The 23559-nt window shown below is 43.2% G+C and overlaps 2 protein-coding genes across 6 annotated transcripts in view; both read right to left on the reverse strand.

The window, feature by feature from the left end:
* RUFY3 (RUN and FYVE domain containing 3) overlaps positions 1-5340 on the reverse strand; it is a 63378-nt gene extending 58038 nt beyond the window's left edge. For 4 of the 5 annotated variants that reach the window (XM_063135544.1, XM_063135549.1, XM_063135547.1 and 1 more), the window contains exon 1: positions 5040-5340. In XM_063135544.1, coding sequence (XP_062991614.1) covers positions 5040-5307 — 268 coding nt within the window. In that variant the 5' untranslated portion in view covers positions 5308-5340. The remainder of the gene's footprint in view (positions 1-5039) is intronic. The other variant, XM_063135543.1, reaches the window with a different exon arrangement.
* Positions 5341-9862: 4522 nt separating this feature from the next.
* Positions 9863-11499, reverse strand: UTP3 (UTP3 small subunit processome component). The gene has a single exon (XM_063135803.1). It carries the CDS (start codon positions 11429-11431, stop codon positions 9941-9943), a length of 1491 nt encoding a protein of 496 aa, XP_062991873.1. The 5' UTR covers positions 11432-11499; the 3' UTR covers positions 9863-9940.
* Positions 11500-23559: the final 12060 nt, after the last annotated feature.

Genomic DNA, 23559 nt, shown 5'->3' on the forward strand with positions numbered 1-23559 from the left:
CCTCTTCATCACAACAATTAAAGCTGCATGAGTCCTGCCCTCTTTTGTATCTGGTCATTCTAGTATAGCTTCTGCAGCTTTAACTGTTGTGATGAAAAGAGAATTTCACCAGGTGCTGCATGCGTGCAAATGACACCTGCTAAAATTCCCTTTTCTATACAACTGTTAAAGATACAAGAGCCCTGTCCTCCTTTTCATATGGTCACCCTAATGTCAACCCAGTGTGACACTGTAAAGAAGGTTTACAGTGTTAAACTCTGGAGTTCACTACCACAAGATGTGGTGATGGCCACCAATTTGGATAGCTTCAAAGGAGGGTTGGATAAATTTCTGGAGAAGGCTATCAATGGCTACTAGTCCTGATAGCTAAGTGCAACTACTAGTATCAGAGGCAGTAGGCCTGTATACACCAGTTATGGGAAACAAGGATGGGAGTGTGCTGATCCACTGTGTCCTGCTTTGGGTCCCTGGTCAACAGCTGGTTGGCCACTGTGTGAACAAAATGCTGGACTAGATGAACCCTTGGTCTGATCCAGCCTGGTTCTTCTTATGTTGTTATGATATAGTTCTACAACTGCAGCCAAGCAGATCTGGTACTTTAAATTATCTGGTGGTTGGGAAACTGAGTACCATATCTAAGCTGCTTTGAGCTCTTTGGAAGAAGAGCAGAGTATAACTGTAACAGTATGGAAGGACAAGAGGGGAAAACGCCTGTACAAGAAGGATTGCAAATGATTTAACAGCATTATACTTATGTACAATTGGAACACTGATTTATACACATGACTGAGAGCAAACTAGAAAGAGCAACTTCAAGGGGAGGCAATATGGAACACATAATACATCTTGCTCCATTTTCGTTGCAAAAGGAGTGTTTATGTAGAAGGCACATGAGGAGACATAATAACAAAATGCAGGGACCTTTAGTATATTTAACAAAACGTCTCCTGGTTTTCTAGAGCAAACTCAGCCACCTGTCTATATCATGCAGCTGTCAAGTGTTTATTGTGGAGTAACCATTGCCATACAAGACCACAATTTGATTCTCAGAGAGATTCTCCACATTAAAATGCTTCTGAATTCAATTCAGTTATGTGACCTGTGAACTATCCTTGTTTATATATTCTTAGCCACTGTTCCTGTTTCTGCTCCTTTTATTTCTTGCATGCCTTTTCGATTGTAAGCTGCTTTTTGACAGGTCTGGACTCTGCTATACCTAGTGTATCTCCTTAGAACCAAGTAATCCTGCCTCCTCTTTTACATATATGCCTCCAAGACAATAAGAGTGCAATCCTACATGTATCTACTCAGAGGCAAGCCCTCCTTCCAGGTAAGTACGTATACGACTGTAATATACACTTACCTAGGAGTAAGTGAACTAATTAGAGCTCATCTCTGAGTAGACATATATAAAAATATCCTTATGAGTATTTTATAAGGCACAAAACTGATCTAGTTATCCAACATAGATACTAAAGCAAATCATATGACAAGTACAAAAAAAACCCAAGCAAACACAAGATTGTAAGTGATCATGTAAAGATGAAAATCAACTGCAGGTTTTACACTGGGCAACAGTACGGAACCAATTCTGTAACATGATATAAAGCTATTCCGACCATAAAAGGAGGCATTGTAAGAGCTACCAAGTTCTAGCACTTGTTCTGGCTCTCTCTATGGCCTCAGATAGAGCAAGTAGGCCCTCTACCTCCATTTCCTCGTCAGCTTAACAGAAATAAATGCCTGACTCACAAAGATTTGGTTACAAATTAGCATGACACCTAAACAACTCTTCGAGAATTTACAAGCAATAAGGTGTATAAGCCACTGGACGGGTTAAACTGGTACTTCAATGCTTCAGTCAATGTCTACAATGCTCCTATCTGCTTCTGTACAGAAACTACTGATAATTAATCAGTGTTCCAGGCTCAACTTAAAAGGGCTTTTCACACAACACGACAATCCACTTGGGTTATTTAATCCACGAGGCTGCAACACGTTTTGGATGTATCGAGCTGCTATTTTGAATATATAACCCCTCCTCAGGGGTTGTCATGACATGCAAACCCAGCCAGAATGGGTTATGAGAAGGTTAAACGTCCCTTGCATAACCCATTGTGTTTTAGGGTTATGTTAGGGCTGTTTAACCCTCACTTAACGCACACTTGCTGGGTTCACATGGCACAACAACCCCAAAACGAGTGTTGCATATTCAATTTGGCACATGAGGGCACAGTGGCTCATCGTAGGTTAACCCACGATGAGCTGTAGAGTATTGTTTGAACCTGGAAAAAGTGTTGGTGCTTAGCTTTGAAGTTCTCCATGGCTAAGGACCCAATATCTGCTGGACCATCTTATGTATCACTTTGCCCATAAGCTGAAATCTACATGGGTGCCCCCACCACCAGAAATAAGGCAGTTTGCAACCACAGAGAGAAACATTTAGTAGTGGTATCCCATCTGTGGAGTGGCATCCCTTGCACCTACTTTGCTATCATTTCAGCACCAAGCAAAGACCTTTTTATCTTCCCAGGCTTTTAAACATTGCAAGCTTTGCAATGAGTTCACGCTACTTTGAGTTTATTGATTTAATCTTTTATCATGTGCTGATGTTTTATTTGTTTTGTAATATTTGTATTTTTTACTCGTGCAAGCCATCCTAAGGATGCCATTAAAGAGCAGGGTATAGATTTTTAGAAAACAAACAAGGAAATAAACAATCTTCCTGGTTCTCTTAATCTATTCTCACACACATCTTCTGTAATATTAATGTACCAAACTTCCATGAGTCTGTCTGCCTCCTTTCCCTTATGTATTTTATACTTACTGTTGTTCCCTGCCTCGATCAAAATAGAGAGGCAGGTAAGAAATAAATTTATTATTATTCCCCTAAATCACTTTGCCACTATGGACAGAAGACCTCTCCACCGTGCCTGGGTCCAGCTCCAGCTGAGAGCCCCCTCCCTCCTGCTGTCAACTGTAACTGCTGAACTTTGCAACTAAGATTGTAGTGCCTGAATTTGCTTTCCTTTTCCCCCTCCTCCTCCTCCCTCCCAATCCCCTTTCCTTTTGTGTCATGTCTTTTAGATTGTAAGCCTGTGGGCAGGGACTGTCAAGAAATACCTTTGTAAGCCGCCATGAGAGCCTTTTTTGGCTGAATGGCGGCATAAAAATCCTTAAATAAATAAATAAATAAATAAAATAAATAAGAGGAAACATTAGAAAACTGTGACAGCTGAGAAGTTAAGAAACTATATTTGGAAAAGCTGCAACATTTCACTTGAGAGGAATACCCAAAATACATCTTCCTGTGAAGAACTGGATAGAAAAATATTAGTGATGATATGGAAATGAGTACAGGGCTCCTGTATCTTTAACAGTTGTATAGAAAGGGGAATTTCAGCAGGTGTCATTTGTATACATGCAGCACCTGGTGAAATTCCCCTTTCTATACAACTGTTAAAGACAAGAGCCCTATCCTTCTTTCCATATGGTCACCCTAATATAGATTCCCCTGCTTTAGAGAGCTAACAGCAGCACTGTAAGAAGCCTCAGTGTGGATGGAATCAATACAACTGACCTCCACACTTGAGGAAAAGTTGTACTATATGAGGACTACTAAACAACATAACAAAAGGTTATACGAGGACTGAGGAATCATGTGCTATATAAATAATGGCTGCAATAGTAAAATGATCAGATTAGGTCAAATTATTGCACATATTATGTTATTCAAAATCTTTATCTTTGAATATTAGTTACCATGCAGTAACTTATATTCAAAACGAAGTCCGCCTCTTTCACTACTCCTACCAATTAGAAATAAATAATATTACAGAAGATATAAAGGACTCCTTGTTAAAATTTCATTAAGACCCTTCCAAAGTTAATTCATCCTTTGCCTAAAATAAGCCCTCTGGTCAAAATTATAATTATTTATACAAAAGAAAACCGAGGGGGAAATAGTTCTGAAGCAAAGGACAACAATTCTCCTAAATGATCATCTGCTACAACCCACGCTGCAAATCAATGCATCCCAAACAGTTAAACAATCCCGAGTTTGCTCTTCTTCTTTTTTTTTTTTTTGCTTTAAAGACACAAAGAATGAAGCTCCCAATCAAACTGTTTTTAATACTGAGCTGATGTTGTTAAATATTACGGGGTGAGGAGAGGAAATATTTACTTTCAATCTCATTAGAACAGTTACTTTTTGAACAGAAAAGGGAACCGAGACGCCTGTTACTATCACGTATGAGAATGTGGGTTTAAAAAAACAACCCACATTTTCCCTTTTTTTTTTAAAAAAAAAAGCAGATGCAAGCCTATGCACATTTTCTTGGCAGCAAGTCCCACAGAGTTACTGCCGAGTAAAATACATAAGATGGGGGTTGTAGAAGGGTTTCTTTGCTACGGTTGTTGTTGTTATTATTGTTATTATTATTATTATTGCATTGATCGTACTAGCCTCGGGTGCCTTTTCAGGATGAATGGGTATGTGTGTATGTATATATGTATGTATGTATGTATGTATGTATGTATGTATGTATATGTGTGTGTGTGTGTGTGTGTGTGTGTATATATATATATATATATATATACACATATACATATATACACACACACACACATACACACACATACATACACACACACACACACACACACATATACATACAGACGACGGGAGCAAGGATGACAGTTGCTTGACTGCATAGGGAAAAGAGAGAAGGGAAGGGAATGGGGGGGTTCACTCCCACTCACCCCAGGAGCTTTGGAGGGGGGCAAGGGGGGACCCCAAAGGAAAGAAGGCGAGGCCCTAAAAGTACCGAGAGGGCTTTTTCCCCCTTCCCTTTGGCACATTTTGCCGCGTTATGAAACTGGGTAATGAAAATAGACGACAGCAGCTACACACACGGGGTGCATATAGATATATAACCACACACACACACTGGGCGGGGTTCGGGGGAGAGAAATGAGGGCAGCTGCGAGGAGGAGGAGGAGGAGGAGGAGGAGGGGAAGGAAGCCGGCGTATTACTCACGGGCGCCGCCGGTTCGGTGCTGTCCCGGTTCTGGCCCGATATAACTGAGCAAGACGGGCAGGGGGACCCCACAAGGGCCCGGCGGGGCGGCTCTCCAGGCGCTCTGGGGCTGGAAGCCGGGCGCGGCGGCGCCTCCGCGGCCAGGATACAGAAGAAAGAAAGGGGGCGAGTCTGGGGGCGCCTCCTCCTGCTCGGCTTCCCCGCCGGCCTCCCCTCCGCCGTCGCCCTCCTGCCTCTTCCCCGGGGCTGAGGGGCTGCTCCGCTCCATGCTCTGGGGACCGACGGACGGACGGACGGACGGAGGCGGCAGCAGCTTCTCCGCCGGGCGGGCGGGCGTCGGCGGCTCCCTCTTTGCCTTTCTTCTTGTTCTTCCTCCTTTTCCGCCTCTTTTTCTTCGTCTTCTTCAGCCCGCCGCTGGACGGCGGCAGCGGCGAGAGCGAGCAGGCAACTTTTTCCTCAGAGCGGGCGGGGAGAGGAGGCGGCAGCAGCAGCAGCGGCAGCGTCGCCGCCTCCGCCATAGACCAACCCCCTCAGCCCTGTTTGGGCCCAGGCCGGCCCGAGGTGGAGTTGGATGACCCGGCCCCTCGCGGAACTCCGCCCCGCCGCCGCCGCCCTGGACCGACTTCAGGCGGCTATCCGCCCGCCGGTCCCCCGGCCCCCTCACGCAGCGCGCTGAAGCTGAGAGGGGAAGGTGGACGCTGAGGAGTTAATACGCGTCCCTTCGTGCCCCCTCGCCGCCTAGGGGCAAGAGCAGCCCCTTGGGGGTTAATTTATGCCCCCTCCGTACCTAGGGGCAAGAGCAGCCCCTAAGGGGTCAATGTATGCCCTCCTCCCCACCTGGGGGCAAAAGCAACCCTTAAGGGGTTAATGTATGCCCTCCTCCCCACCTGGGGGCAAGAGCAACCCCTAAGGGGTCAATGTATGCCCTCCTCACCCGGGGGCAAGAGCAGCCCCTAAGGAGTTAATGTACGCCCTCCTCCCCACCTGGGGGCAAGAGCAGCCCTTAAGGGGTTAATGTATGCCCCCCTCCTCACCTGGGGACAAGAGCAGCCCCTAGGGGGTTAATGTGTGCAACCCTCCCCACCTGGGGGGAGACTGGCCCCTGAGGGGTTAATTTGTGTCAACTTCTTATGTGAACTGCTGCCCAGAGAGCTTCGGCTATGGGAGCTTTACAAATGCAATAAATAAAAACTAAATAAACTTGGAAAAAGGGAGCTAGGGTTATATGTCTACATTTATGTATATATTTCTGGAAACCCTCCATCAACAACGGATCCCAGACTGTTTAAAGCCACATATTAAAATAGCAAGTGTGCAACAAAAATATTACATTTTAATTACAGTATGATAGTTTACACACTACCCCACCATCCATAATTCAATACAATATATCAGCGTTCTTCAAACTTTCCCCCCCACGATCCAGTGCAATAATATCACATACCCTCAAGACCCTCTTCCTGCACTTAGTCTGAAAATGTCTGACATGTAATGTGCTTTTGACACATTCATCAAGACCTAAGGCGATTCTTTATAATTAAGTAAGTCCCAGTGAGCTCTCTGGAAATTACTTCTAAGTAAACATGCATAAGTTTAGGTAGTTAAATATGTTTAATAGTAGCTGGGTTGTGCCATTATGTGTATGTTATTATTTATATAGCACAATCAATGCACATGGTGCTGTACTATATATATATATATATATATATATATATATATATATATATATATATATAAAAGGCAACTGCCTCCCACCCATCCCCACAACACATACTCTAATTCCTAAATGGGCAACCTTTTTCCTACAATGCCTGAGAGGATAGGAGGAAATGAATCTAGGGAAGGCTGAACCTGACACACAGGGAGAGTAGCTTTTGTCTTGCAAAGAGATCTGCTGGGCAGCTGAAGAGGAAACAGGGTCTGTTTGGAGGTAATTTAGACTGACCCCCCAATACCGACAACTGGAGACTGACTGAAGAATCTGCCAGCCAGGCTGTGAGCTTACTGATATTACCTGCTTGGGCATTGCCCCCTCTGGGAAATCAAGGTGGGGACTTGAACCCTGCCACTCCACCCCGTCCTTGCCTGAAAGCAGCCCCTAAGGAGTTTGCATGCCCCCTCCCCACCTGAAGGGAGACTAGACCCTGTGGGTTTAATTCATGCCCCCATCCCACTTGAGAATGAGGATAACCCCTAAGGGGTTTAATTATTGCCCCCTCCCCACCTGAGGGGAGCTAGCCACTGAGAGTTAATTATTCTCATAGAATAGTACGGTTGGAAGGGGCCTACAAGGCCATCGAGTCCAACCCCCTGCTCAATGCAGGAACCCACCTTAAAGCATACCTGACAGAGGGCTGTCCAGCTACATCCTGAATGCCTCTAGTGTGGGAGAGCCCACAACCTCCCTAGGTAATTTGTTCCATCGCTGTACTGCTCTAGCAGGAAGTTTTTCCTGATGTCCAGATGGAATCTGGCTTCCTGTAACTTAAGCCCGTTATTCCGTGTCTTGCACTGTGGGATGATCGAGAAGTGATCCTGGCCCTCCTCTGTGTGACAACCTTTCAAGTATTTGAAGCGTGCTATCATGTCTCCCCTCAATCTTATCTTCTCCAGGCTAAACATGCCCAGTTCTTTCAGTCTCTCCTCAGGGCTTTGTCTCCAGACCCCTGATCACCCTTCGAAAGGAGACATTCACATTGCCACACATCCTTTGAAGAATTAGATCATTCTTTTCAACTGAACAAACTACCCCCTCTTCTCCCTTCACCCTAAAGGCTACAGGTTATGATTACCACTTTGGACTTTAAAAATATGGGCCATTTTAAGCTCGAGGATTTAGCCCAAGTACCCCCACTACCCATTGACCCATTGATAACATTTAAATCAAGAGAAGGAAATTAGTGCCACTGAGCATGTGCAGATCACTACACACACACACACACACACACACACACACTCTTTGACTTTAATGGGTACAAATCTGCTTTGTGTGCCTGCTAAAGATTGGGTCACCCATGAACCATACTTGATTTATCTAACAACAAAGTCTTTGGGCACCTTAGAGACTTAACAAATTTATTCTGGCATACATTTTATCAAGAATAAAAGTTAATCTTTGAACTGCCACAAGATTCATTGTTTTGTTGCAGTAGACACAACGACCCTTTGGAAAGTGCTTAATTACTGCTGCCTTGAACAGTATTGCATTTGAATTGGTATGGTGAAGCACTGTAGCTCAATGGTAGAGTACACTTTACATGCAAAAGTTCCCAGTTCCAATTCCAGGTAGGCCTGTCTCACTCTACCACTATCCAGCCAACTTTTCCCAATATTGCATTTTCTACATTGATTTCAAATATTTATATTCACTATTTAACATAAAGGAGCCCACTCTTCTCTTGCATCTGAGCACCCTAGTTGCATGGTGAGGGTTACTTAATGCAAATTAAGTACACAGAGCAGTCCTATGTACTTAAGAGTTAAATTCCAAAGTAAATTTGCGCAGAATTTCAACATATCTGGTTAAAGAGTGGCAGCAAGTTGAAAGATTGTGGACTCCTTTATGTTCCAGAGAAACAACTACATTTCATGAAGGTCTACCTAAAACATGGGATTACTGTTCCATTACACTACATTATTTACAATTCTTTATGATCCTGCCGGTACAAAAAGAATCATGTATGAGCATCTCAAAACTTGGAAAAACACTAAGGAAGCTTCATTCCAAGACTAACAAATGTGTATAATTTTCTACTCCTATACCATACAGCTTGGCTCACTTTCTTGAATCTTTTGGATCCCTCTTGCATGGAGCTTGATATGAACAAATCTTGTTTACTCATCTGTCTGTTGGCACACTATGGCCTAAAAAATAAATAGATCATTCTCCAAGAAGCTGAAGCAGACAGGATCCTGCCTTGAGTTCACTTCTAATCTCCTTCCAATTCTATAAATTGGATGTGAATTTGGTTCACTTCTGCTCTGCTTCCAAATCTATAAATGCTCTTAACTCCTTTAATCAGAGGAGGCTAGAACTAATGGTAGAAATTGCATGGAAGCAAATATCACTAAACATTAAGAGAAACTTCCTAGCTATCAGAACTGTTCAACAATAGGGTTAAAATGCCTCAGGACATGATGGATTCTCTTTTGTTGGAGATTTTTAAGCAAAGGGTGAGCAGCCATCTGTCAGGGATGCTGTAGCTGTATCCCGCATTATGGATTCTGTATTGAGCAAAGGGTTGAATTAGTTGACCTCAAAAGGTTCCTTCCAAGTCCAAAACTCTATTAATAAAATCAGCAACTTCATGCATTCTAACCCTGTTCTAACGCTAAATGAAGTTCTGTCACTGTGACAGAGCTTTATCTGCAGGAGTTGGGTCCAAGACCTGCTCACAGAGGATAAACACAAGTATGTAAATTAGCATGAACTGGTACAAACAATAACACAGGAATCATAGAAAATGATGGTGTTCTGAAACAGGGAGAGGAAGTTACACAGAGCTTTTAAAATTGTGGGATGTAGTCAATGATAACTTTACCTGAGGAGAAAGTTCTTCTACTCAGGCAAGGCAAGACATCCAATTTTCACCAATCACCTCTATGAACTCCAGCCCTCTTTGTGATATTGGATTTTGTTATGAAGGGCCCCCAATCCTCAAGAACAGCTGGGGGGGGGGGGTCTTAAGCAGATAGGGGATGAACCAGGGCCCCCAATTTGCACTTGAGGAAGTGCTTTCTGCTAAGGCAAAGCCAGCACTGGATACAACCCTATGAAAATACGAATAATTTTGGACTGTATGGTAAAATGAATACATACTACATTTGTATTTTTTCCAAAAAGAACATTTATTGAATTCACCTTTGCCCTTTTCAGTCGGTAGAAAATTATGTAAAGAGAATCACTTAAGCTTAATACTTTTCTTAACTCCAGCACGGATGCCAAACAGTTCCCCTCCATATCTTCGTTCTTCTCGGCGGACTTCACGAACTTGCCCCTTCCTTCGAATCTTGGCTCGCCTGAATTTCTCACGATGTTTAACTCTTGGATTACGATTAATCTTATTCCTTTTGGGTGTGAGGCCTTTATTCTTGACAATCTGGTATGTTGCACCTCTCTTTTGACCTGGTAGTTCCTCGTCCATAATCAGTTGTTCCACATCTTCTTGCTTCCTCTTTTTCTTAAGTTTTATTTTTTCTTCCATCTCCTTATAATAATTCAGAGCAGCCTGCTCATCTAAATCTGAATCATCTGCAGGTTCTTCAGCAGCCTTCCCATTTGGAAACTTATGAACTGTTTTAGGTTTGCTTTTATTAACTTGGTTTCTGCGAAACACCATGGACTTCTTTCTCCCTACCATCCTATCACTGTCATTACTGTGGAATTCATTAAGGAGCAGGCGAACCTCCGGTGACAACTTTTGGTCCACAATTCCTAAGTCATTGATTAAGTTTCTGTAAGTTACAAGTCTTTCAATGACAGGGTGTCCATGGACTGGAATCCTTTTTGCTTTCAGCACCAGGTAAAAACTGATGTTACAGCAATAATTCAAATAGAGGTGGTATTTGGTCTGCAAGTACTGGCTGCCTTTTCCCTGTGGGATGGCCCCATCTCTTACCATTTGCATAAGCGGCTCCAGTTCATCTCTGAGTTCAGTTACCTTGGCTTCAAAGTCTTGAATCAGCTCCAGCAATTCAGGGGACTCCTTTTTCAACAACTTCAGCTGCTCCTTTTTAGAAAGAGACTGCAAGTCTTTGGCAATTTTCTGTCCCGACTCTTTCTCACTTGGTTGTTCCACTATCCTGGTGTAGTCTTGTAGCAGATCCAAGCCATAGTCATCCTCACCCAAGCTCTCCACCAGCCGTTTCTGAATGGCCTGGGCCTCCTCCTCTTCCTCCAGCTCCTCAGCTGCAGCTTCCTCCTGGCTCTGCTTGGCAGCTTTGGAACGAGCACCAGCCTTGCCGTAGTCAGTGCCATAATAGAGCTGCTTTCGTTGACCCCACGCAAGCTCATCGGGGAGGCCAGAGCCCTCATGACTCGCACCCCGCTTCTCTTCCAGGTCACTGTCCATGTCCAGGAGTTCTTCATCATCATCATCATCATCATCATCATCATCACCACCACTCCCTTCCTCACTTTTTCCTTCTCCATCCTCGTCGGTCTCATTATCCTCAGAGAGCTCCAGTTCCAGCACCTCCTCCTCCTCCTCTCCTTCCTCCTCTTCCTCCTCGCTGCCCAGCGCCGCCAGCACCGCCGCCTCCAGCCGCCGCTCGTGGAAATCGTCCGCCTCCTCGGTGACGCACAGGACTCCCGGCTCCGGTTCCTCAATCTTTTCTTCTCGTTGTTCCGAAGCCTTCAAGCCCGGAGCGATTCTCCGCCGCGGCTTCCCCATGACGGAGGCAAGGCGAGCAACGGATGCGCGGCAAAACAGCGTGCGCTACCGCAACGCAGCCATCAACGGGAGATACTATTTCCGGGTGGAAGGTCAGTGCAGCATTAAGCTCACCCCCACTTCCGGTTTCCGGGGAAAGGTTGAGGCCTAGCCTTCATCCGGCGCCCGATTTTTGCGCTGTCAAAAAAGAGCCGCACGACCATAATTCTCTCCCTTGCTGCCGTCACGACTTGCGCGTCCAAGCCGCTAGTTTCCAAACACGACGGTCTTCCAAGTCGCTTCATTTCCGGCGGAATGCGGAGCGTCTTCTCCATACTTCCGGTCCAGTGCGTTCTACCTCCCGCCTCGTTGGAGGACGTGCTGGTTTCCTAAAGACCATAGAGAGGAAATGCGGCTCGTGAGGAGGTTCTGCGCATGCGAGACCCGTTTCGCGGAGGCGGGGGCGTTGGGGAAGAGAGGAGGGATGTTAAATGTCAATCTTTCTCCTCCGCTCGTGAGACTAGAACTGGGGGTTGTTCAGGGAAGCAGATGTGCAATAAGTGTTGTTCCTCATGATATGTAATTAGCTTCATTGGTACAAGATAGGGGTGGCCGCTGATTTTATTTATTTATTATTTATTTATTTATTACATTTCTATACCGCCCTCTGGGCGGTTCACAAAAATTAAAAACATTCAGAGTATAAAACAACAGTATAAAACCATAATATAAAATACAATATAAAAGCTCAACCAGATAAAAAAGCAGCAATGCAAAATTACAAATTTAAAACACCAAGTTAAAATTTATTTATAGACTGTTAAAATGCTGGAAGAATAAAAAGGTCTTCACCTGGCGTCTAAAAGCATATAATGTAGGTGCCAAGCGAACCTCCTTAGGGAGCTCATTCCACAGCCGGGGTGCCACAGCAGAGAAGGCCCTCCTCCTGGTAGCCACCTGCAGGGGCTCACAGAGAAGGGCCCCTGAGGATGACCTCAGGTACATACGGGAGGAGGCGTTCCATCAGATAGCCTGGCCCCAAACCGTTTAGAGCTTTAAATGTTAATACCAGCACTTTGAATCAGGCCCGGACCTGGACTGGCAGCGAATGAAGCTGGAAAAGGACTGGCGTGATGTGGTCTGATACATTATGATAAATCAAGGATAGTACGCCTTTATAGAGGTACCATTACTATTACATTTATTTATTTTATTTATTTATTGCATTTTTATACCGTCCAATAGCCAAAGCTCTCTGGGCGGTTCACAAAAATTAAAACCATGAAGAACATAATAAAACATCCAACAATCTAAAAACCCAAATACAAAATACAATATAAAAAGCACAACCAGGATAAAGCCACACAGCAGAAATTGATATAGGATTAAAATACAGAATTAAAACAGTGTTTCAGATACATGACTCTTGTTCCCCTGCCTTTAACTGGATTGCTTTTATAATTACTGTATCTTGCTTTTGTAATTGCTGTATTTCTAGCTATTTTTATTCTGCTGGTCTATGAACGTAAGAAATTTGATTGATTGATACTGTTTTAATTGGATTTTACTGTTTTAAAATTTCATATCGGTTTTAAGATATTAATGGTTTAATTTGTTTTAAAATTGTATGTTTTTCTGTTTTATTTGTATGCCATCTTGAGATCCTTGTGATATAGGGCAGTATGTAAATGTTTTAATAAATTATTATTATTATTTTCAAGGACCAAGCATGCCCCTTTCTAGGTGGATTATAATTTTTATTTATTTATTATTGCATTTATATCCCACATTTTTTCCTCCAAAGAACTCATGGCGGCGTATATAATCCTCCTCCTCTTCATTTTATCCTCACAACAACAACCCTGTGAGGTAGGCTGTGCTGAGAGCCTGTGACTGGCCCAAAGTCACCCAGTGGGTTTCCATGGCCAAGTAGAGACTAGAACCCGGATCTCCCAACTCCTAGTCCAACGCTCTAGCTCTCACAATTTCCATCAACCCCAGCCAGCATGGTCAATGGTCAGGGATTATGGGACCTATCCATGTAGTGGTGGGGCTGAGGTCAGTGGGTCTGGGAATCCGCTCCGGGTTTCAGACAGAACTCTAAAGGAGGACTGGTTCTGACTGAAACCCCAAGTGGATTCCCAGACCCACTGACCTCAGACCCACCAGCCTCTGCTAGGAGCTGCACTCCTAATCACCAGGTTAGAGAAGGCTGCATCAAACATATCCATGGAGGACATGTTGATGGATGGTCATGGGTCAGTAATCCTCTACTAGAAAGGTTTTGATGGCTCCTTCCCAATGGCTTCATGTTAGGTTTCTGAATCAATTTGCTTTGGGATATAGATACATGCTGCAGCGATTAATGCAACAGAAACATGAAAGTCATAAACTAAAACATTTTGGCTTTCATGTCCTTCAGCTGCTCTGATGTGAATCAAAGGGTCCTGGAGACAGTATGGCTTTGGCTGTAGGTGGGTCATGTCAAGTATTATCCATTAGACAGAGATCACGTGCTAAGGGGAACAGATATATTATTAGGGTGACCATATGAAAAAGAGGGCAGGGCTCCTGTATCTTTAACAGTTGCATAGAAAAGGGAATTTCAGCAGGTGTCATTTGTATGCATGCAACACCTGGTGAAATTCCCTCTTCATCACAACAGTTAAAGCTGCAGTATAGCTGCAGGAGCTATACTGCAGCTATACTGTGACCAGATTCAAAAGAGGGCATGGTACCTGCAGCTTTAACTGTTGTGATGAAGCGGAAATTTCACCAGGTTCTCCATATATATAAATGACACCTGCTGAAATTCCCTTTTCAATACAACTGTTCAAGATACAGGAGCCCCCTCCTCCTTTTCATATGGTCACCCTAGATGTATATCATTTATATCCTGCCCTTTTTCCTCCAAGGAACCTTACATCCTCTCCATTTTATCCTTACAACAACCCTGTGAGGTAGGTTAGACTGAGAGTCAGTGGCTGAGATTGGACGACACACTAGTCAACAGTTGTTTCCCATTCTATTCCTATTACCTACCCACCTCAGTTGATTAGCGTGTAGTCCAAACTCAGCCAGTGACTGGCCCAAAGTCAACCAGTGAGCTTCCATGACTGAGTGGGGACTAGAACCTGGATCTTCCAGCTGCTAGTCTCAACACTAACCACTTCACACTGGCTTATGTGGTTTATATCCACATATGTATATGTGTGAGGTATATCCAGAAATTTTCTCTTGTTTCCCACGTTCTTGGATCAGATGACATCTCTGTTGCTGTAATTGACAAATCAGATATATAGGCATGGAGGCATGAAGTCTGTTTGCCTTCTTTAACAGGCTATCTACTCCCTCCCAGTGTTTCACCACAATGGTTATGTTCTGCCAGGTTGTAGCACTTTTTCATGATGTCTTTGTTACATCAAATGAAGTTCAGCAAAGAGTCCGCAGGGAGGCATTCTTGTATTTGATCAATGTGGTGGAAACAAAGAATGCATCTGATATGACTCAGCTAACGCATACCAAACCAGTAACCGTTCTATGCAAAAGAAGTGCAGGTGCCAGTTTATTTTTAAGACAGCCGCAAAACAGGTGCAGCTCCTGTCACTGTGAAGGGCGGAGTAAGGGCTGATTAATCTGGAATTAGCATTCTCACTAGGAAAGAAAGTGCAACTATTAAGGCGGCTGATCAAATAAAGATGTTTAAATCATCCATTAGCCTAGATTTTACTCGGTAAATTAATAAAATGTAATTATGTTTACATACTGCCATGCCTCGATGGGGGTGCCTTTTTGGGAATCCTAAATAAAGGAGGCAATTTCTCCTGAGAGTAAGATAACTTACAGTTTAACATGTGAGAGCTGCCATGCATTGCCAGGAGAAAGGCCATCTTTAACATTAGGCTTCATATGAAATTTGGAATATGTTCTATTATATATCAGGGAAAGGAGAGAGTGGATAACCAGGGGGGGAATCTACACTACTGCTTTAAAGCGCTTTATAACAGTTTTGACAACTGTTGGGGCCCAGGACACACTGCATATACAGGTTTCAAAACGTTTTCAAAGTGCTTTAAAGCGCTTTAAAAGCAGTAGTGTAGATCCCCCCCCCCAGGTGGGGGCATTGTCCTACATGCACCGCCTTAGCAATGGGCCAACACCAGCACGACAAGTACAGTAGCAATTGGGGAATAACCCTCACTAAACCCACTATTTGCAGTAGGGGTTAAATGAGGGCTATTCAGCCCTTGACTAACTCATGGCTGGGTTCAGATGACATGGTGTACCCCACGATCGGTCCAACTTGGTATTTGCACAATTAAAACAGCTGCAGCACTCACCACAACTTAGCTGGCTGTGTCATGTGAATCAGTCCTTTATCACACCTTTCCCCATTCTCTTTCTCTTATATTTTTCTCCCCACCTTCTCTCTCTCTCTCTCTCTCTCTCTCTCAATATCTACCCTTCCCTCTCCCATCCTATTTTATCTCTCTCTCTCTTTCTCTTTCTCTTGTGCTCCCTCTTTCTTCCTCTGACTCGCTATCGCCTTTTCTCTCACCCCTCCTCTTTCTCTGGATGCCACCACACCAATACGCCCTCCCATTCACACAAATGGGCCCCTTTTTCTCAGACTTATTGCCAGATGGGAACCTAAAATTTTCAAGGGATGACAGTTCAAAGAGAGGGAGGGTTTCCCTTCCCTTGCCAGCTGCCACTCTCCCCTACCCCACACAAAAAAGAATTGACCCGTATGGCAATTAGCTTAGAAAAAACGTTCCATTCATGTGAATGGCATCATTTTCCTAAGGCAAAATGGCTGTATGTACAGAATAGGCATTGTGCAAGCTGGATCTAAGATCTCTATGGGGTACAGGTGCCTTAAATTCTCTGTCCCCTAGTACTGTGGTCTCAGTTCAAATTAGTCTGCCCTCCTGGTCCACCCCTCCTTTCCCCAGTGCGTTTGTTACTGATTTGGCCTTTGCTGAGTGTTTTCAGACTGCTGCAGTTTCAGTATTTAGAAAGCATTTGGCTATCATATCTAGGAACTGGAAGGTACAAGGAGATTATCATGTCGAAGATTGGTATAAAGAGATTTGGGATATTGCTATAAATGATAAATTGACATGTAATATAAAAGTTAGAAGAGGGATAACAAAAATGAATGATTTTGAGGGAATTTGGAATCAGTTCCTAGAATATGCATTATCTAAAGGGAGTGGAAAACCACCTCCAGAAGAAGCAATGAGATTTTGGAAACAGGAATAGATCCCGGGGTGTGGGGGTGTGCACTTTATGTTATGGGATGATGTCAAAATTAGGGTGACCAACTGTCAGGATTTCCCCGGATTTGTCCTGGTTTTTGTTCTTTCCATGGTGTCAGGGGGGATTTTCTATAATTTTCAATAATGTCCTGGAATGACACACCTTCCCCTTTAAGGCTGCCATTAGCATGGCAGGAGGGAATGACGTGCTTTCTTGAGGCACATCATTCCCCCACCCCGAGCTCCAATTGAGGTCTTAAAGGGGAAAGTGGGTCATTCCTGGACATTATAGAAAAGGCCCCAATTGGAGTGGATGGTGGTGGTGCAGAATGAAATCCTTTCCCCTCCTCCACTCCAATCGGGTTCTTTAAGGTGGTGGGGAAATAACGTACTTTCTGCAGGACTCAGAAAGCTGCTTCCCCACACACACACTAGGTGTCCTCTTTTTTGGTTTCCCAAATATGGTCACCCTAGTCAAAATATTAAATTAGAAATGTTATAAGGTCATTCAATTCTATGTATTATGATTTTAATTTTTTAATTTTTTTTGTTACTGTATTGATGTATGTTTTAGTTTAATAAAAATATTATTATTATTATTATTTATTTATATAGCGCCATCAATGTACAATGTACATCAATGTACATGCATAATAAAAAGAAAGCATTTGGTTGCCAGTTAATTACCCATAGCTGATCAATACACGTTGAACAAAGCATTCACCAACAATTGTTTTAGGTGAATTCAATGTTGGTTTTGTACTAACATGAATTGGTAAGGGAAAACTCTTTTGATCCATTTTTTCTTTTTATTCAAAATATATTTGTAATATCATATCCAGATATAATTTGCATGAAATGAATTAAAAAACATTTCTTGCTAAACAGCATTGCTACAGATTCTTAAATCTTAGTAGCTTAACAGGAAATAGAATGTCCTAAATAATTCTTGTTTTTAGACTTCAGGGGCTCTTCACACAAACGAAATAAGACTTGCTCGAGACTAGCTACTCATGGAAGTTTGCAGGTTGTTTTGATGATGATGTCTACCTCCTGCACACCTCCCACGCTTTCCCCTGGTTATTCTGCTAAAACCCAAAACCTGGATATTCCTATTTTTCTGAAACATCACAGGATTTCCTACCTGCAGCTGAAGGTGTGCTACAAAGTACTCACTAGTGGGCGCTGTCCTATTAAAGGCTATGAGCACCGAGAGGACAGGAAGTTTTCAGTTATCAACCATATGTTTGCTTTTCTCCGCCTGTATAATGCAGCCTATTACCATTGTGCAAGAAAAGCAGGAAGCAGACCCCAGTAATGCAATTTCCCCTTAACCTAAAGAAGCCCTTCTTAACCTAATAGGGGATCTCATTCTAAGTACCATGTCCCCTGTTCAATATTGAACAGGTTATTTAACGGACAGGTACACAGGCCTGTTGGGCTTCTAATAAGAAGCTCACATTCTAAAATCAGCACATATTTATACCTTTTTGTGTAGAAATTGCCTCGTATTCCTATTATCTACTATCCCATAAATTAGGGCTCAGAGTCTTAAATATTGATATTCATTATTACTAAAAATAAATAAATTGGAACATACAAAATATTTATTTATTTATTACATTTATATACCGCCCCATAGCCGAAGCTCTCTGGGCGGTTTACAAAAGTTTAAACACTTTAACTAAACTTTTGATCTGGAATAATACAATCTTAACCTGTTCATTACTTAAGGGGGCAAGCCTATGGCCCCTAGACAGTGTTTGAGGGGGGGCACTGGATAATCCAGATTCCTGGATCTGAGGTTGGAGACAGCACCCACCCCACCCCCTCACAGCTGACACAGAGAGAATTGCACTGGCTGCCTCTCCAAAGGCAACCTTGTGTAGGAGGCAAATGTGGCATGCTGTTCGGTGCAGAGGGGATGGAATTGGGGAAACTGGGATACAACATATCCCAAGACCTCCCCAGACTCCTTCCCTCCCACTCCAACACCCCCCAGCTAGATGGGCAAAAAAGCCCATCTAGCCAAAATGCAAAGTGGGAGGATCATGGAGGAAAAAATCATCTTTGCTGCTCCTCCCGCTCTGCATAGGATGCCTGTAAGCCTCCGAATTTGGAGGCAAGCAGGCATCACTCTTTGGCTGAGGTGATAGGACTTTAACTCAGCATGTTCTCTTTAGACACCATCCGGGTTACCTGGATAAGTATTTTTTCTGCCAGTTACCCATGAATCATTGTGAACCTGCTTGTGGCTTTGTGTATCTTCCCTTTAATCCCATTACTACTTTTTACTTATTTACATTTTTTAATTCTTGATAATTTATCATTTAAAAATTGGCATTTGCAGTTTGTAATGAGTCATCTTAAGAGAAGTCAGTTAGCATTTTCATAATAGCCTTCCCAGAAATTCCAATAAAGCAAAATCAGCTATTTCCTAAAAATTCAGGACACTTTTAACCGACATGGGAAAAAGTATATCACATCGTGTTTGGCCCTAACATAAAAGCAAGATATTACTCCCAGATGTGTTCTCACCAGATGTGGTTACTCAATGGTGGTCCAAAGATGCCCTGTACATGCCTTCTTCCCTGGGAGAAAAAGGTTCCAGATAATATTACTAATATACTATATGTGAGTCCTGAACAAAAATCAGGTTTGGGGCTGAGCCATAGAATTAAGCCCTGAGTACGATTCTATTTCTTTTGTATATGGTTTCTGTTGCAACTGGGGGTTTTTCCTCCCTGTTTTTTTTTTAACTTGGTGACAGAAAAAGTAACTGAAATTTCTTTTTTAAAGAAAGTGTGGTCACAAGTGTATTTTTAACCATGTGTTTGAACTGGATAAAGATCTCTGCAGCTGGACCCTAGGAAGCACCATGAAACCTAAGTACAAGCACCTCCTAGTTATCAGCAGTAAAAAAAAACATCATTTAAGAGCTATGGTCCATAGGTGCAAACCTGCTCCTATCTGAATAGCCCCACCCTGGGTTCTATTTCTGGGTCATGAGTGTAATGAAATGTTGAGAATTGGCACAGGTAGGTTATTAAAAAGAAAACAGAATACTAGTGTGACCTGCAACAAAACATCTCATTGTGTCTCTGAGCTTTGGCGCATTCAGCTGATCCCCGCAGATGGCAAGGGATCAACTCCCCTCTTGAAAGTCTCTCAAAGGCTGAGGACCAGGGAGGGAGGGCGCCCTGCCTTTCTTCTGAGCTTGTATAGCAGCAGAGAAATCTCACTCGCTAGGGAGTTAGAGACTGGCTGTCAGGGAGCAATAGCTCTGCACTCGACTAGGAGGAGAGCAGGGAAATTTAATTTGTTGACAGCCGGGCTCAAAAAGTAATGCTCCACCTCCTCCTCTAATTTAGTGCATCCTCCGATTCAGCCAGCCAAGTAATGATCTGCTCGGACTCATGTGGTCAGGGCTCTTGCTCACTCCTACAGTACCTTGCTGGGCTGTGTGCACCTTTACTCCCCCTCCCTACCCTACATGAGCACACACATGCAAGTACTCAGATTACTGATGGAGTGGGGGATTGTCCCCTTTGGTGTGGGTGTTCTTTAGAAGTTATATACTTCCACATTTCTTGCATTTCCTTTGGGCATTCGGAATCTTCCCTCTTGCTTTGTATTGGCTGTTTTACTTCCAAAGTGATTGGCACAGGACCAACCAAGATCACTATTGGAGCTCCATCACACCAGTGATTTATCGCACTCTCGCCGTGCCTGGTATGTGCTTTTGTAGCGCAGTACTCACATGACATCATCGCTGTCCAGCGCTCATCTCGCCTCTTCCCCTCCCTTTTCCATCTTATTTTGGAGCAGGGAAAGTCCATTTTCACCCCTTCATGTGCAATAAAGCTGCTCCTCCTTCCCGTGTATTGCTGTTCTTGCACTATATCAGACCATCCTGTTTTTTGTTGGGGACATGTGTGTCAAAGGGCAGTCTTACTGATAAAAGAGGTGGGCAGGGTGGTTCTCCACTCAACTGCTCAACCATGAAGGGGGAGGGGGAGAGGCTGCCTGAACACCCTGTGGAGAAGGCAAGTGAGGCCACAGCTACCTGTGCCAGGACTCAGTCCCATTCAACTCTATTTATTTATTTATTTATTTAATTACATTTATATACCGCCCCACAGCCGAAGCTCTCTGGGCGGTTTACAACATTTAAAAATAGTAAACATTAAAAGTATACAATTTAAAAACACACACACACACACACACACACACATAAAAACAGTATAAAAACAACAGTATCCATTTAAAAACAACAATTGTGGGGTCCATTAAAAACAAACTTAACGTTGTTAAATGCTGTTAAAATGCTGTTAAAAATGCCTGGGAGAAGAGAAAAGTCTTGACCTGGCGCCGAAAAGATAACAATGTTGGCGCCAGGCGAGCCTCATCGGGGAGATCATTCCACAGTCGGGGGGCCACCACTGAAAAGGCCCTCTCCCTTGTTGCCATCCTCCGAGCTTCCCAGAACTCTATGGTTCTGATGCCTGAGTAGGCATGTCTACGTTTCCTGACCAGAACAATGTCGGCTTCCCCTTGCCATGCCAACACTGACCACAAACTTCTCCAAACTAATTGCAATACTTTCTCTTCACTTATGTTGTTTAATATGATCCCAGGGGAAAGCATAATGTGTTGTTTTACTGTAATTGCATCCGTAATATTGTATTTGTGCAGAAATAAAAAATATGAAAAATTCATTGCAGGGAGAAGGAGAACGTAGGGGGCGGGGTGAGAGATTTCGCCGGCACAGTAGCAACACACGTGAAAAGATACATGAGCTGAAAGAGTGCAACAATGCACAGATGTGAAAGTGCCCAGCGTTACATTCACTAAGGAAATAAAGGGAGAAACCGCGGACTCAGAGCAGGAGGGGAGGAAGTAGGTGTGATGGAGCTCATAGGGGGAACACGTTGGACCTGCAACAAAATGCTGCAGTGTGAGGTGCTCCTGGTCAGGATATTCCATTCCCCTTCCCACCCCAACCATTAACACTGTGAGCGTTGCATTCTGCATGACCTGCCTGTTGTATGTCTCTTGGCTGGCCCTGGTCCTATTGGGCTTACTTGGGAATTGGACCTCACAACCTTGCTAGTTTGTACAAAATTTTGAAATTCTGATCCTTGTAGCATTTGATAGGTAGGTCAGAATGTGTGGTGATTATTAAAAAGAGACTTTATGTATGACATCCCATATATGAATGGGAAAGCAGGCTTTCGTGCTTTGAGATCTTCTGAAGAAGCCCTTCTTTCAGTCCCACCATCTTCACAGGCACGCTTGGTGGGAACATGGGTAAGGGCCTTCTTAGTGGCTGCTCCCGTGCTTTGGAACTCTCTTCCCGGGGAAGCTAGACTGGCTCCCTCCTTGATGGGCTTTCGGAAGCAGGCTAAAACTTGTTTGTTCCAACAGGCCTTTGGAGAGTAATTTGGTCCTCCATCTACGTTAATGACTTATAATTTTGTTTTGTATTTTAAAGGTTGGTGTTTTTTTGGGTTTTTTTACATTACTTTTCCTAGGTTTTACAATGTATGTTTTAAACTTTGTGAGACTGCCTTGAGGCCCAGTACTGGGCAAAAGGTGGGATCATCATCATCATCATCATCATCATCATCATCTGAAGTTGAAACTTCAAATAATTCTTGGGGGACATTCAGACCACCAGATCTGTCATGGAACTAACTCATTCATTTGGCTAGTCCAATGTCATTGTATCATTCATTGTTTACTGAATATGAAGTGAGTATTGAAGTATATTTATTTTCCTGAATCAAAGGTTGGAAACCATGCACTTTTCAACAGAACATAATGGAGATCTCTTCCATTATGTTAGTTCAGACTACAGGATGTTGAAGTTCTCCTTATTTTTAATATGTTGTAGATGTTTCTTTTAAAATTGAGCTGGCAGATCTACTATTTGAGACCAGAGACCAGTTCAATTGCACAAATAACCCAAGGTTCACATAGCAGCAGCTAATTACTAAGTAATTGGAGAAGAGCACCCCAATATCATTTGCACTATTACAACAGGTCACACAGTTTAGGCTGGCAAGATGTCTTGAATGGCTTTTAAAGGGGGTTGGATAAATTCCTGGCTACTAGTCCTGATGGCTATATTACCTCCAGTAGCAGAGGCAGTAAGCCTATGTACAGCAGTTGCTGGGGAACATGGGTGGGAGGGTGCTATTGCATCGATGTCCTGCTTGTGGGTTCCTGGCCAACAGCTGGTTGGCCACTGTGTGAACAGAGGGCTGGACCCTTGGTTTGATCCAACATGGCTCTTCTTGTCCTTATGTCTTGAGCTGGCTGTTGAGAACTCTATAACCTGCTACATTTCAATCCTGGATATATATGTTTTAAAAATATCACCTATGTCATCATCCATCTCTTGCTTAGTTTAAAGTTAATGTATTTGAGGCAGTTCACATGGTTAGGAATATTCCCCAAGGAATAATCTGTATACATTTAGGAATTAATACTACATTGACTAAATGGTGGCATGCAACATTATCATTGCTATGAACTAGAAAGACTCCTAAGAACCCAACCTAGTATCTGGGTATTAGAAATGCTGGGACCACCTTACAATGGAGAGGCTCATATAATACTTGACACTAGCCAAGTCCCCTGCAAAGCCAGATTTATTCTATGCCACATTGTATCTTCTTCCTACAAGCATTGATGACGTCTCCAAAGCATCAGCTCTTCCAGATCACTGCCAATTTTTTTGAAAATTAGCAGACACGACCTAAGCGTCATACTTAGTCATTCAATATCTATCAATACAAATTCAAATTAAGAAAAAAAAAGTGTTGTAATCCTGCCCACCAGTAGAGTTTTCGAAGAATGGTTTTTTCCTCCCTGACTAGTAAG

This window comes from Elgaria multicarinata, chromosome 10 (genome assembly GCF_023053635.1).
Source record: "Elgaria multicarinata webbii isolate HBS135686 ecotype San Diego chromosome 10, rElgMul1.1.pri, whole genome shotgun sequence".
NCBI lineage: Eukaryota > Metazoa > Chordata > Lepidosauria > Squamata > Anguidae > Elgaria > Elgaria multicarinata.